We start from the raw sequence: 14,932 nt of genomic DNA, 5'->3' as shown, positions 1-14,932 counted from the left end.
TGTTTTACTCTTTGTGTAGGAATGCAGACTAAGCTTACTAAATGTTTTCTTAAACTGAATACTTATTAATCTTTCAGATATCACCTTTTGTCAAGACTTAAGAATTCTGAATGGCCTTCATCATACTGGAGCTTTCTGACTGAGCTCCTCTCTACCCTGAACACAAATGACCCTAATAGTTAGGCAGGAATATCATTGCCCCTATTCAGCCTGAAGAAGTTACAGAAGATGAATCTTTGTCCCTCTACAAAATTAGGATTAAGGGTTCTCTTACAAAAAGGGAGGGAGGAAATGTCTAAGACATGTGAACTAGAACAACTTCATCCTGAACAGGAGCTGAGTAAAATAAGGCTGAAACCTACTGGGCTGCATTCTCAGACAGTTAAGGCATTCTGAGTCACAGGATGAGATAGGAGGTCAGCACAAGATACAGGTCCTTAAAACATTGCTGATAAAACAGGTTGCAGTAAAGAAACCGGCCAAAAACCACCAAAACCAATATGGCCATGAGAGTGACCTCTGGTCGTCCTCACTGCTACACTCCCACCAGCACCATAATAGTTCACAAATGCCATAGCAACATCAGGATGTAACCCCATATGGCCTAAAAAGGGGAGGCATAAATAATGCACCCCTTGTTTAGCATATAATCGAGAAATGACCGTAAAAATAGGCAACCAGCAGCCCTCTGGGCTGCTGTGTCTTTGGAGTAGCCATTCACTTATTCCTCTATTTTCTTAACAAACTTGCTTTCACTTTGCTCAGACTCCCCATTAATTCTTTCTTGCACAAGATCCAAGAACCCTCTCGGCGTCTGATTGAGACCTTTTTCTTGTGACAGATTCTGCCAGTCTCTGTTTTTGGCAAGTTCCATTTCTACAAATTCCTCATCTCTACAGGTTTAGGATCGGAATGTTCCAGCCGGGAGCACTACAGCTGTTTCAATCCTCAGGGAGACTACTCATCCGGGGAATAACTCCTTCCTTTGTCCTGCCAGCATAATATATGTGGGCCCTGCTAAGTAGCACCAAGTTATGAAGGTGCTGCCACTGAGGAAGTTAAGGAGGTTGTGACAAAAACCACAGAATGACAAAAAACACAGCAGGAGACAAAAAACAGCCGGAGAGTACACACCATTCTTGTCATCAGAAATTTCAGAGAGGAAGCTCACTCACTGTCCAGCTTCCATCCCACACAATTGAAGCACAAAAATGGAAAGCCATTTTGCACAAGAAATTAGCATGTTGCCCCTCAAGAGAATTATATCCTATGATATTTGTTTCTGTAGGAGCGTCTAGATAAACAGTTAAAACCATGTACCATTCACAAAAATCTATAAATAAAACATGAATGTTTAGAAAGTGAACACATTTAGAATGGTATTTGTTTCAATTTAAGATGCCAACCTGGATACAAGTACACATTCAGTTTGACTAAAATTGCTGTAATAATGTAATCATCTAAAAGCAAAACTAAAGAAGGGTCGAAAAAGAAAGGTAACAGATTCTTGCCGTTGATATGGAAATCATACTTTTAGCATGAAAACAAAGCCAATCCTGCTTGGGAGGTTCACCCTGAGCCTACAAGGAATGTGGCGAGACAGCATGGGGCGCCCGGATGTTACAGGTAGTTAGGCAGGCATGAGTGGGGCAGGAGAGGACTCCCTTCCCCCCACCGACCAGGAATGTCAGACAATCTGGCATTGGTTCAGAGATAACGTTGCCTCTCTAAAAAGAATGCATAATTCAGCAGGCTCAGCCAGGGAGAGACAATCCCCTGCTGATCCACAGCTGTTAACATTAAAGTGTCAATTGAATGCAGGCACCAGGGAGAAGCAAAGAGGGTTTCCAATAAAATCTCAGGATTGGGCAAGTAAACTCATGCATGTGCATTGAGAGACAAAAAGGTGGCGCATGACCTTCCAGGGGCACTCCAGCAGAAACAGGAAGAAAGCCTCAGATGGGCATGCATACAACTTTCTAAACACACTGCGCATGCTCACTTCCAAGCGTAAGGAGGGCTCTGTGCATTTGGGCAGCCTATCCTAAGAGGAGAATCATGAGAAAGGGGCACAAAATGGCGGTCTGTGAAGTCCCAGGATCAAGGTTAAATGCCACACTTGTTCTTCAAGTCACCTGCTTGGATCTTTTCCAAGTGTTCTTTCTTTTCTTTTCTGTTCTGAGGCCTTTTTAATAAGCTTCCACTCCTGCTTAAAACTTGCCTTGGTCTCTTTTTCTGTCGTGTGACCCTCAGTGGAATTTTCTTCTGAGGAGGCAAGAACTGAGGTTGCTGCAGACCAGCAGGGATTCACTGCTGATAACTCACATACCTTCCACCAGTAACTTGGGGATGACAGCAAGAAACAACACAGGCAAAGGAAAATGTATTAATTCAGTTTTAGGTGTGGAAATTGGAGTGATTGGAAAATAATTCCTAAAAGAAATTGAAAAGTCAAACTGTTGAATGGTAAATTCACCATCACATTTACCATAAAGCATGTAGAAAAATGGAAATGTTTACACATCATGGTTGAGAATGCAGGATTTGCAGTCAGTTTCTGGCACTTACTAGCTTTAGAAAGTGACTTAAGCCCTCAGTTTTCACATCTATAAAATGAAGTAAATAATATAAGCCTCTCAGAAGTGGGGTGAGGGTTGAACGAAACAGTGAGTAGTTTAACACAGAGACTGGCACTGACATAAGAAAGTATTGTGATAGAAGCAGCAGTAGAGGAAATATTTTGAATGGTTGGAAGCATGGCAATCTTTTAACCTCTTCATTCATGGCAACTCATTTCATTGCCACAACAAATATGTAAGGTAAGTTCTTTTATTATTTCCATTGTTATGGTCTGAGTTGTGCTACCCTCTTCATTTCATATGTTGATGTCCTAAACCCTAGGGCCCCATAATGTGGCTAATTATATTTGGAGATGGGGGTCTTTACATAGATAATTAAGTTAAAATTAGGTCATTAGGGCTGGCCCTACTTCAATATGGCTGGTGTCCTTATCAGGAGGTTAGGACACAGACATGCATAGAGTGAAGACCAGAAAAAAGGGTATACGAAAAAAAAAAAAAATGGTTATCTACAAGCCAAGGAGAGAGGCCTCAGAAGAAACCAACTCAACAAATTTTAAAAGATGTATTTTGGAGAACAAAACTGTTAGAAAACATTTAGAACAGAAAAAAACGATTTCTTCTAGAACTGAGTTGGTCTAAAAGTGCATATCTTGGTAAGGCTCTGTGAGGAAACCACATAATCTGGAGAGAAGTTGTTGGGACACTCATCTGTGGGCCTGTGGCTCAGATGGGCGGGTATTCTCAGAAAGCACATGGGAAAATCACCATCCTGGTGTGTCCAGGCTCTGGGAACAGGCTGTTCCTCGTGGCTTTCACATGGGTTTCCTGGTGGGCTATGCAGTCACTTTCTGCATCCTCCTTTTAAGGGCTCATGAATGTCAAAGTAACACAGACCCTGAGATACCTGGTGAAAGAAGCAGGAAAGTTGTATCGGAATGTTTTCAGATTATCAACCAGACCAAACGTTCTGGAATCCATAAGAACCAGTGCTGGGGGGATAAATTTAATCTATTATTCTTCTGAAGTCGGCAGCTTTGAAAAACATGCACTGAGTCAACATAGTCATTCCAACAACAACAAAAAAGGGGGGAAATATAATCATCTTTCCCAACCCTTAAATCATCCAGCACTAACCAGACTCTGAGACCCTCTGCAGCAGCAGTCTATCAGTGCATTCACGTCCTCTCTGAGCAGATATGACAAACCCCAGGGGTGCAGCGACCTGACTTACGAGCCCCCACACACGCTCAAGATGCTCCAGAGACTCTGCACTCCGATATTACTCGTTCCTTTACTGTTTTCATCCTAATTGCTCTTTTACACATTTTTTATCTTGGTGGTTGTATTGGTTTTCTGTTGCTACTATACAAATTACCACCCATTTAGCAGCTTAAATCAATACAAATGTATCATCTTAAGGCTCTGTAGTTCAGAAACCAACATAGGTATCACCCGGCCGAAATCAAGGTGTCGGCAGATCTGGGTTCCTTTCTTAAGTCTCCAGGGGAGAATCGATTTTCTTACCTTATGGCTCGCTTTCCTCTATCTTCAAAGGCAGCACGTTCTGTTGCTCTCACCCTACTTCTGTACTCACAGCTCCCTCTAAACACTGCCAGGAAAGGCTCTCCAGATTTAAGGACTTGCGTGATTACATTGGACCCACCTGGATAGTCCAGGCACTGCTTCCTGTCTATTAGCAGCCCTAATTGCACCTGCAGCTTTAATTTCCATTTGCCGTCTAACTGAACATCCACAGCTGTTATGGGTTGAGGGGATTATTAGCACTTGGACATCTTTAAGGAACCATTCTGCCCACCACTCCGATATTCCACTAGAGGGCACTAACATATTCCTGTAATATAAACACTAAAATTCAGATAATGGTGGGAGGGGAAGTTTGATAAATTTTAACACTGTATTATGAATTTAAAAACATGATATATAAATATCTCTCATTGGGGTCTTTCAAAATTTAATCATATAGTACAAGAAAATACACAAACTAGAATGACTTTCTTAGAACTGAAATGACCTGAGTATAAGTGAAATAGAATTTGAAGTGTGGTGAGAATTCTGCAGTCTATTCCTGGGCTCAATATCATGTAGAAAAAAAAAAAAAGATTGCTTTATATTTAAAGGGACAGGGCATGGGTTCTCTTACAAGGGTTTTTAGGAAATGGTTCATCAGTTTAGTAGGTGTTAGCTTAATTACCTTTATCGTGATGCTGTTGCCCCGGTTGGGTGGATGAGCAGTCCCTAAAAAGAGAAGGAAGAGAGCAAAGACGGAAAAAGTATAAAGGAGAGGAAGGGATGGCACGGCATAGAATGAAATGCTTCCCATTAAAATGCAAAGGTGAAGGGAGATGTTTCAGAGTGACCAGCCGTCTAGAGGGTTCTGTTTATTTTCCATTCCCACTGTTAGGGACATAGGAGTCTGCCCTATATTAGGGAAGTAGAATAGAATAAGTTTTCAGAATTCCTAAATATGGTGGAATTGGGTAGAAAAGATCAGAGGGAAAGTTGTAGGAAGGAAGGGTGGGAAAATCAAACAACTGGCTCCTACTGTAAGGCTATTGGGGCCTCAGGCTAACAGCATCATTTTAGTACCTTGGTTGATGTAGAAAAGGAAACAAGAGAGCAGAATAGCCTCATAGTCAAAGGAACAGGGAGGAAGAAGTCGCATAGCTGAGGAGAGTGAATTAGCTGGTAGACGGACAGAATATAGAATTAGCTACCTCCTAAATTTTGAATTAATCTAATATGAAAAGAGATTGGGGAAAATTATAATACTCTGAAGTGTAATTATGCACTTGTTCAACTTTGGAAACACCACAGAATGTGGGGAAATCCAATATCCCCTAATAGTGAGCATAGTTATGTGGGTGTGAGTAAATTCTGAAAGATTTTGCCGTTTGGGATGGCAAGGTTCACTAAGTAACATGAAATTATTTACCTGTGGTGGGTTTTTAGAACGAAAGCTGTTTTCCCTCTCTTAACACCCAAATTCACAGCTAGGATATGGAGGATTTGCTAGGACAATGCAAACACCTGTGGCTGAAGTAGAGCCAAGCTCTCTCCCTACATTTTTTTCCAGAAAGGAGTGGTCCAGAAATAGAAAAAGAGAGAATACTCCTCCTTAGGTCAGAGCTAAGGTCCTGATAGCAATCACTCCTTCCTCTATGCATGGAATGGAAACTGCTTATAGCTGCACCTATCACCGTGAAGGGGTCTGAGGGCAAGGAACTCATCTCTGAGCTTTGAGGGTAGCCCTGAAAACTGGCAGGAGGCCCCTTCTTGTCTGGAGATGACAATGATTTGGCAAAACAATGACGGGCTCTGTGAGACTCTACCTGTGGTAGGAAACAATTGAGAAGAAAGGGGTAGCCTCCTTCCATTCCACCATCCAGGAATGCATTGGTTCCTACAAAGTACAAGAAGGATTCAAAGGTATACAAGTGTCAAAAATCACAATGAGCACTGTAAATAGATGCAATTTTTATTCGTCAACTATTTAAAAAATTAAGAAAAGCTCAAAGACGTTCAAGGAGGAAGACATTCTGGGGAAACCTAGGAAAGTCACCTTAATGCAGGAAGAACATACTTAGGCAGAAAAGAGAGCAGTACCAGCAGCTGCTGGAAGAGCTAAGAGAAGCTTGACACTCCTGGCCCCAAACACTGCCTGGCTACAACGCAATATCCACGGACAGACACCTTCCATGTGCAGCAAGCTGTGGCATGGCAAGAAAGCAAACATACACCAAAAGCAGGCAGGAAGCAGAGCTGGCTGGTGAGACTCTGAGGTTGTTGCAGGAAGCAGATGTTACCTCTGCCTTTCACCAGCTTCTTCTGGGGAAAAGAAGATGCTCCAGATGCTGTCTTTGGTGGAAACAGCTGCTAGGTCTAGCAACGATGACTAAGTCAATTTTGCTAAACAGAAAAGAAGCTGTGTGTCTTGGATTTTAAACAGCATTATAGACTAGCAAAATAATCTATGATGTGAATCTGAGATTTTACACCTTAGACTCTTTTAAAAGGTAGTGACTAAAGATACATACCAGTGGATAAATGAAGTCAGGGATATACTTGGAATTTTTTCTGCCAGAGTAGAAATGACTTCAAAAAACATCATAATGCAGCTTTCATGTAATCCCAGCTATTGGGAAGGCTGAGGCAGGAGTATTGCTTGAACCAGGGAGGCGGAGGTTGCAGTGAGCCAAGATCATACCACCACACTCCAGCCTGGGTGACAGAGTGAGACTCAGTCTCAAAAAAAAAAAAAAAAAAAAAAAAGAAAAGAAGAAGAAGAAAATGCCGCTTCCAATAGCATAAGCTTTATGTTCTCACACTTCTAAGTGATAATCAAATGTGTTACACCACTTTATACCCTGAGATCCAAAATACATAAATATTTGACAATTTGTACATGACTATATTAATAAGAAAATGTAGCACATGTATAAAGAGAAGCAGCCTCACACAGATTAAGGAAAATGACATTGATCACAAATGTCCTCAGCCTGGGTTGGCTTTGTTGCCTTTGTACACTTCAGCCCTCTGAGCTGAAGTGGGAGTGGTTTCTCTCCTGAAAGCGTTTCTGAAGCCCAAATAGCTGAAGAGGTGGAGACATTACAGAAACCAACTGGAGCCCCCAGAACTGGCAGACACATGCCTGATGCTGCCATGGGCCCCCAGCTCCTTGGCTATGTGGTCCTTTGCCTTCTAGGAGCAGGTGAGTCCCAGAACACATGGGCAACTTTTGGCCTTATTTTGTAGGCCTCAGCCCAAGGTGTCTCCTAAAGGCTTCAGCATTGGAGATCCCCCTCAGCTCTGCCTCTAACTCTGTCCCCTTCCTTTACAGGCCCCTTGGAAGCCCAAGTGACCCAGAACCCAAGACACCTCATCACAGTGACTGGAAAGAAGTTGACAGTCACTTGTTCTCAGAATATGAACCATGAGTATATGTCCTGGTATCGACAAGACCCAGGGCTGGGCCTAAGGCAGATCTACTATTCAATTAATGTTGAGGTGATTGACAAGGGAGATATTCCTGAAGGGTACAACGTCTCTCGAAAAGAGAAGACGAATTTCCCCCTGATCCTGGAGTCGCCCAGCCCCAGCCAGACCTCTCTGTACCTCTGTGCCAGCAGTTTATCCACAGTGCTGCACAGCCAGCTGCTCTTTGCACAAAAACAGAGGGTAGCTGCAAGAACAAGGAGACTCCTCCTTCAGGAGACCCCTCGCCGACCAACAGGATAAACTTCTTCCATCATCCCACAGAAGCCCTTCCCCACTCCCCAGCCTCAGGGACTCTGCAGTGCAGCCACTCTGCAGAACCAGGGGTCCATCCTCTACCTGCTGTACCAGTGAGGTTTCAAAGTTGGGCAGGACAAGCTAACTGAGTTAGGTCTACTGCTAGGGTACTCTCCAATCCTTTCTTCTTGTGGAGCTTAAATCTTTAAATTTAACTAAGCTGTTGCCCAAAATGAAGACTCCATTTACAATCAAATGGGTCTCAACAATATTTGGTCCTGTATAGGTCCTGAATAGGACCTCCAGGTCCTATTCCGGAGATTTTGTCACTTGGGGGAACATCATGTTTGGAGTTATTTATGAAACCCGACACCTCCTATTTTCTTCCTCTCAGCAGATGGTCCAAATGCCCAAGTCAGAGATGCAAGACTGATCTTCACTGTCTCTCTGACTTTCCCCTTCCACACTGAATCCACCACCCATCCTGCATTTTCCTTAGTACTAAATTCCTCACAAATTTTCCTAACTTCACTGATCTCACCTGGATCCCTCTAGCCACCTTCCAAGTAGCCACCCCACCTGCAAACCTGCAACCTACCCCCACCCACAATCACTCCCTCAAGCTAACCCTTTGGCTTCTTTCTATTAACTAGCTCAAGTCTCAAGTTCATGTTAGTTTGCAAGTCTCTCAGTCCCTCCATGATGTGACCTTTGCAAATCTGCCCACCTTTCTAACACTGACTTCCCCTATCCTTCAACTACCACAACTGCCTGCATCTACTCCAGAACTATCCCGCTTCTCACAGGTCTGCAAATATGTCCACTGCTGACTCACTCCTGGGTCTTCATCTACAATGGTCACTCTACCCAGAATACCATTTCTCTCTCTGGTATTCATCTGTTTTTACAGATGCTCTTTTTGTGCAGACTGCAGCTGACTGTGCAGCGCTGTGGATAAACTGCTGGCACAAACGTACAGAGAGGTCTGGACTGGGTGACTCCAAGATGCGGGGAGATTCTCCTTCATAGACCAATTTAGAAGTCACTTCCTCCAACACGATTTCCTTGAATCATTGACTGGGTTATTTCTCTGCCGTGTGTTCTTCTAACAGCCTGAACAGAGCTAACACCAACACTGAGACACCACCATGAACTCACCAGCCGTTGACTTCTCTGTTCTATAGCTTTTTGCCTCTTTGGAATTGGTAGGTCATGGTTACAGGTATGATGTCCTTGAACTTGGTTTGCTAGACCTTTTTCTGGTGGTTACACATCAGTATATTAAGCCTTTTTCTGGTGGTTACACATCAGTATATTTCCTAAGTTCTCTCTTTTTAGCCACAATGTCCATGAATGCTGGTGTCACTGAAATTTCAGTTTATCAAGTTTCAGAGTCAGAAAAGAAAGTTCTTTAATACAATCAGAATATGTTTTATGACCCATATGTGCTGAGCCAGACAAGAACCAGGAATGAAGCTCCAACTAATCTATGTCTCAGTTGGTGCTTAGAATACAAACAAATAGAAAGTCTCTAATAGACCTGTGTCTCTTGAGATAAGACTGAGCATTTCTTTTTCTTCTTCTTCTTCTTCTTCTTTTTTCTTTTTTCTTTTTTTTTTTTAATATATATACTTTAAGTCCTATTTCTTGCAGTCTACAGACATCCAGCTCTTCGCAGACACGGCCAGCCATTAACCCGAAGCACTGCACAGCCACTTCCTTTCTGCACAGAAAAGGCTGCCACAAGGGGAGAGATGGTCTTACCTTCCGGAGCCTGCCCTTACCAGAGGAAGTCACTGCCACCACAGAAACACTTAGGGGCCTTTCCCAGCTCCTTGCACTGAGACTTATGGAGCTCTGAGGACCCCAGTCTGTAAAAGTCCATCCCTGGCCTGGCGCAGTTGCTCACGCCTGTAATCCCAGCACTTTGGGAGGCTGAGGTGGGTGGATCACGAGGTCAGGAGTTCGAGACCAGCCTGGCCAACATGGTGAAACCCTGTCTCTACTAAAGATACAAAAAATTAGTCAGTCATGGTGGTGCACACCTATAGTCCCAGCTACTTGGGAGGCTGAGGCAGGAGAATCGCTTGAACCCAGGAGGTGGAGGTTGCAATGAGCCAAGATCGCACCACTGTACTCCATTCTGGGTGATAGGATGAGACTCCATCTCAAAAAAAAAAAAAACAAAAAAACAAAAAGAAGTCTATCCCCAGATCACAGTGCACCTGTGAGATGGAGCTGTCAATGTCCTCCTTCCCTTCCTTCTCATTTGCTGTTTCAATAGGGCTTCCTCAGCCTGGGCTCTTTATTAGAATTGACCTGCATCAATCCAGTGCCCCCTCACACCACCTACTAGAGAAGGCTGCATTCTACATTACGGTCTTCAGGGATCCTCTCTGGGGCCCCACATGCTTCCCTTTTTGTTTACCTGTGTCTCAGGGGACAATTTTAATCTTAGTCTTATACTTTTCATTTAAGTAGGTTAAGGCTACACTATGCACTTACAGATTTCACCAGTAGAAACTTTGAGACTTCACATCTTGTAAAATTAAAAAAAAAAATTGTACTAAAGATAAGAATGTTTATGAATGTAAAGCTCTTTGTGTAAGCAAATAGTCTGGTGAAACTGAAGTTCAAAGGTGTTTGTGTGGGGTAGCTGTGTCAGTATGCTTGATTTATGGTAAGGCCAACTCTGTTGGATTAGACATTAGATGTTAACAGTAAGTCAAAACTAAGGAATATAGTCTGAATAATTATGATAACTATTTTATATTATCACAAACAACTTGAAAACTATTATATGACTATGATTGATTCATACTATGCATGGACACAATTTCAAAACCTGTTTGGACCATTAGAAAGTTTTAATGAATAATGTTAGCAAAATAACCACAAGTAAAGTGTTACCGGAACATGCAGTATAAGTATAAGCATCACACTGACAGTTGTAGCTCACCCTTTTGTTTTGATCAGTGGTTCTCTATGTGTACCAAAATTACTTGGTGAGATTTCTTTTTATTGTGGGAATAACACTCAGCATGAAATCTAACCTTTAAACAAAACCAATGTGCAATATGATATTGTTAACTACAGGGACAATGTTGTATAGCAGATTTCTAGAATGTAATTATCTTGTATAATGGAAACTTTACGCCAGTTGAATGGCAACTCAGCACTTCCTTCTCTCACTTTCCTGGCAATTATCATTCTGCTCTCCGCTTGTCTGTGTTTGACATAATGCTAAGTGAAATAAGCCAGTCCCAGAAGGACAAATGTTGCATTGAAGGAGTCTTTTATCACCAAACTATTTAGAATTCCTGGCACTTGGTGATAATAAAAGCAAAACCATTTCACCTGGGTTTTAGGATTTGTTTTAAAATGCTTTGCACCCTTTATCGCTTGCACCTGGGGCTGAACACCTCTACCATCCCATTATTGGTATACCACCTTCTCCCCAACCCCATCAGGTAAACCTACACATGTGAGCACTCACATGAACCTACACACATGGATTTGAAACAGGTTCAAACCCAGGCAGCATAGTTCCAAAGCCTGCCCTGTTAACCAATATGCTACTTGTAGTAATTATTAAGTATATTGTATGAGAAACTAAGACTGCTCTCAATAAAATATATTTTGAGAGTGAGGGGAGAGAGAGAGACAGAGAGAGAGAGAGAGAGAAAGAGAGACAGAGAGAGAGAGACACAGAGAGAGAGAGAGAGAGAGAGAAAGAGAGACAGAGAGAGAGAGAGAGAGAAAGAGAGACAGAGAGAGAGAGACAGAGAGAGAGAGAGAGAGAAAGAGAGACAGAGAGAGAGAGAGACAGAGAGAGAGAATGGTAAGGCTGGTCAGGAGAAAAATTACCTTCACTTTCAAAGACTGAGACTCACCAGAAGAACTCATTGGACCTTGTGCTTGTACTCATAGCAAAGATGTATCACAGAGATGTAGTAAGAATACTATGATAACAAGGAACAAAGACATGGTGGAGTTTAGAGAAACTCCAAACTCCACCATGTTCTCTTATGTTCTCTTCTTCCACGAGAGAGCACACTCTCACCGCAACAGTAACAATGCAGCAACGTAAGAACAACCTTTCTGCCCAGGGAAGCTCATTAGAGATTCAGCACCTCCAATACTTTTGGTGGCTGGTGTTAGGTGCTGAATTGTGTCATTAAACATTCATATGTTGAAATCCCAGCCTCCAGTACTTAAGAATAGGATTATGTTTGGAGATAAGGATTTTACAGAGGTGGTTAAGGTTTTAAATGAGGTCCTCACTAATACGACTGGGATCCTTATAAGAGGAGATTAGGACACAAACATGCATAGAGGGAAGACGATGTGCAGACACAGGGGAAAGCCATCTACAAGCCAAGGAGAGAGGCTCCACGAGAAACCAACTCTGCTGACACCCCGATCTTGGATGTCTAGCCTCCAGAAATGTGAGAAAATACATTTCTGTTGTTTAAATGACCAGGTCTGTGGTGACTTATGGCAGCCCTCGCAAAATAATTCAGCTGATCACATTGGCACCCTCTGCCTATCATGCAGCAGAATTCCAGACTTGCAGTAAAGCAGGTGTTCAGCCTACCCCACATGGTTTGTGCAAGTAGTCTAGGCACACTAAGCCATGCGTACCAGTTACTGATGGTGGGAACACTCCCAAAATTCAAGTTCGCAGATGCAAATCAAGAGCCAACCATGCAAGCAGGCCCTTCTAAGGATGGCAGTCTCAGGCCCACTGTGTCAACTCTTTTCTATATGTGCACACACACACAGTGACACTTCCGTGAGCACAAGGGGTGCCCTTCACTCTCTAGTACCTCTAGACCCTTTCTAGTCTAGTCAATGGCTGAGGGAATATGAGTGTGGGCCGGGACAATGACATCACAAACCATCAACCCACAGCCTGGTCCTGGGAGAAGACCTATTATTTCTTCAAAGCAGCCATGGGAATCAGGCTCCTCTGTTATGTGGCCTTTTGTTTCCTGGCTGTAGGTGAGTGCTGGGAGTCGTTGGGTCTGGGGAGTTGGTGGCAACTCCTGTCCTACTATTTCCAGGTCTTGTATACAAAGTTTTTCTCTCCTCAGGCTCCCTGGTGGCCTGTTTTTTCACCCTTGCTTTCTGCCTCTCACAGGCCTCGTGGATGTGAAAGTAACCCAGAGCTCAAGACATCTAATCAAAAGGATGGGAGAGAAAGTTTTTCTGGAATGTGTCCAGGATATGGACCATGAAAGAATGTTCTGGTATCGACAAGACCCAGGTCTGGGGCTACAGCTGATCTATTTCTCATATGATGTTAAAGTGAACGAAAAAGGGGATATTCCTGAGGGGTACAGTGTCTCTAGAGAGAAGAAGGAGCGCTTCTCCCTGATTCTGGGGTCCGCCAGCACCAACCAGACATCTATGTACCTCTGTGCCAGCAGTTTATCCACAGCGCAGCACAGCCACATACTCTCTGCACAAAAAGAGCAGATGTAAGAGAGAAGAGGCCCTAACTCAGGGCAGGTGCTGACTCCAATGGCACATTCGTGCTAAATAGAAAAAAGGGGCCGCTACAGAGAAACTAGCTCCATAAGCATACTTCTTTGCAAGGAGAGAATGAGGTATTATTTTTCACCCAATACCAGTGAGGGACTGTTCTGGATTTAATCCCCCCAGTCCAACGTGTTGTAAATTCACGAGTCCCAACAAGGAGGAGAAGTCCTCTCGTGTATTCACACCGTAGCCCTGTTCTACCATTTCGTTAATTAATTTTACCTGCCCTTTTCTGTCCTTGTCTCTCTCGCTGTGATTTTCTACTTTGCTTAGTATTTTGTTCTTGGTTGATATTTCACTATCACTAAGTGGTGTTTCACTTAGTAATTTCACTTAGTAATTTGCTCTTGGTTGAATTTAACATATTCTAAATTCTTTAGATGATTTTTACTGTCCATGTGCTGATTCAAGAGAAAGGTTGTGGAATTTGAATTCTGTTCATTCAATTTTGAAAGAGAACTCTGATTACAACAAATCTTCTTCCAGGTTCTCTGATCAATCTTATTTTGCTGGAAAAAAATTCTGATCACAGAAGGTTTAAACTATGCTGCAGAAGGTGGTAGGAATTTGGCTATAACTGCACTCATACTCTTCTGGAAAAAGTGTGTATTTGTTTTGAAGAATAAAACACATGCTCTTCTGTCAGTAAAAATTAACAGTGTTTTGGAAATACAAATAAATGTAAAGCGTATTAGAAATCCCAAACTGCAGAGCACTTGCACAATTATTATTGGCAAGACAAAACAGGCATCTGAAAACATATTTTGATTCAGTGCTAAACTTTTGTGTGGCCTCCAACATAGCCTCACCTTGCTAAGAAAATGCAGCCCAGGGAGAGAGGAAGAACACATAAAAAATGAAAATGAAAATAGGCAGAGATGGCATATCAAACATCAAAGTGAGTAAGAGAAGACATCTAAAGAGGGCGAAAGGATTGTAGATTGGAATAGGTGGTTTGAATTTAGAAAAACGAATGAAAAAGTGTTCACTAGGGAGAGTTCACAGTTTAGAGAATAGACTTTTTTTTTTTTTAATTGGGGTCTCGCTCTGTTGCTGAGGCTGGAGTGCAGTGGCACAATCTTGGCTAATCACAAACTCCTCCTCCCAGGTTCAAGTGATTCTCCTGCTTCAGCCTCCCGAGTAGCTGGGATTACAGGTGCATGCCACTATGCCTGGCTAAATTTTGTTATTTTTAGTAGAGATGGAGTTTCACTATGTTGGTCAGGCCAGTCTCGAACGCCTGACCTCGTGATCCGCCCACCTTGGCCTCCTGAAGTGCTGGGATTACAAGCATAAGCCGCCGTGCCCGGCCCACAGAATAGACTTTTAAAAGCACATAAAAGATCATGGATGTTTACCATGAGGGTACAGAGAATAATTAAGAAAATGTAAACCATTATTTCACTAAACATACATTAACATACATCACATTAGGAGACCAACAAATTCACAGAACATAAAAATTGATACTCTAAATCTCCAAGTAAGCAATGTTAATTTGTTTGTTTGTTTAGTTTTACTTTAAGTTTGGGGATAGATGCACAGAATGTGCAGGT

The 14,932-nt window shown here is 42.6% G+C and overlaps 3 gene segments (V, D, J or C); all 3 read left to right on the top strand.

The window, feature by feature from the left end:
* Nucleotides 1–14,932, top strand: part of LOC104674945 — a 381,543-nt gene that overhangs the window by 206,935 nt on the left and 159,676 nt on the right.
* The window catches only part of LOC104674944, a 340,994-nt gene that overhangs the window by 175,577 nt on the left and 150,485 nt on the right, over nucleotides 1–14,932 (top strand).
* On the top strand, nucleotides 12,305–13,382 carry LOC104653812. The segment is given in 2 exon segments: nucleotides 12,305–12,836; nucleotides 12,976–13,382. Coding segments are annotated over 2 exon segments (480 nt in total).

Source organism: Rhinopithecus roxellana, chromosome 6 (assembly GCF_007565055.1).
Source record: "Rhinopithecus roxellana isolate Shanxi Qingling chromosome 6, ASM756505v1, whole genome shotgun sequence".
NCBI classification, from domain to species: domain Eukaryota; kingdom Metazoa; phylum Chordata; class Mammalia; order Primates; family Cercopithecidae; genus Rhinopithecus; species Rhinopithecus roxellana.
The sequence above is the reverse complement of the archived record's forward strand: the minus strand, read 5'-3'. Positions and strand labels throughout refer to the sequence as shown.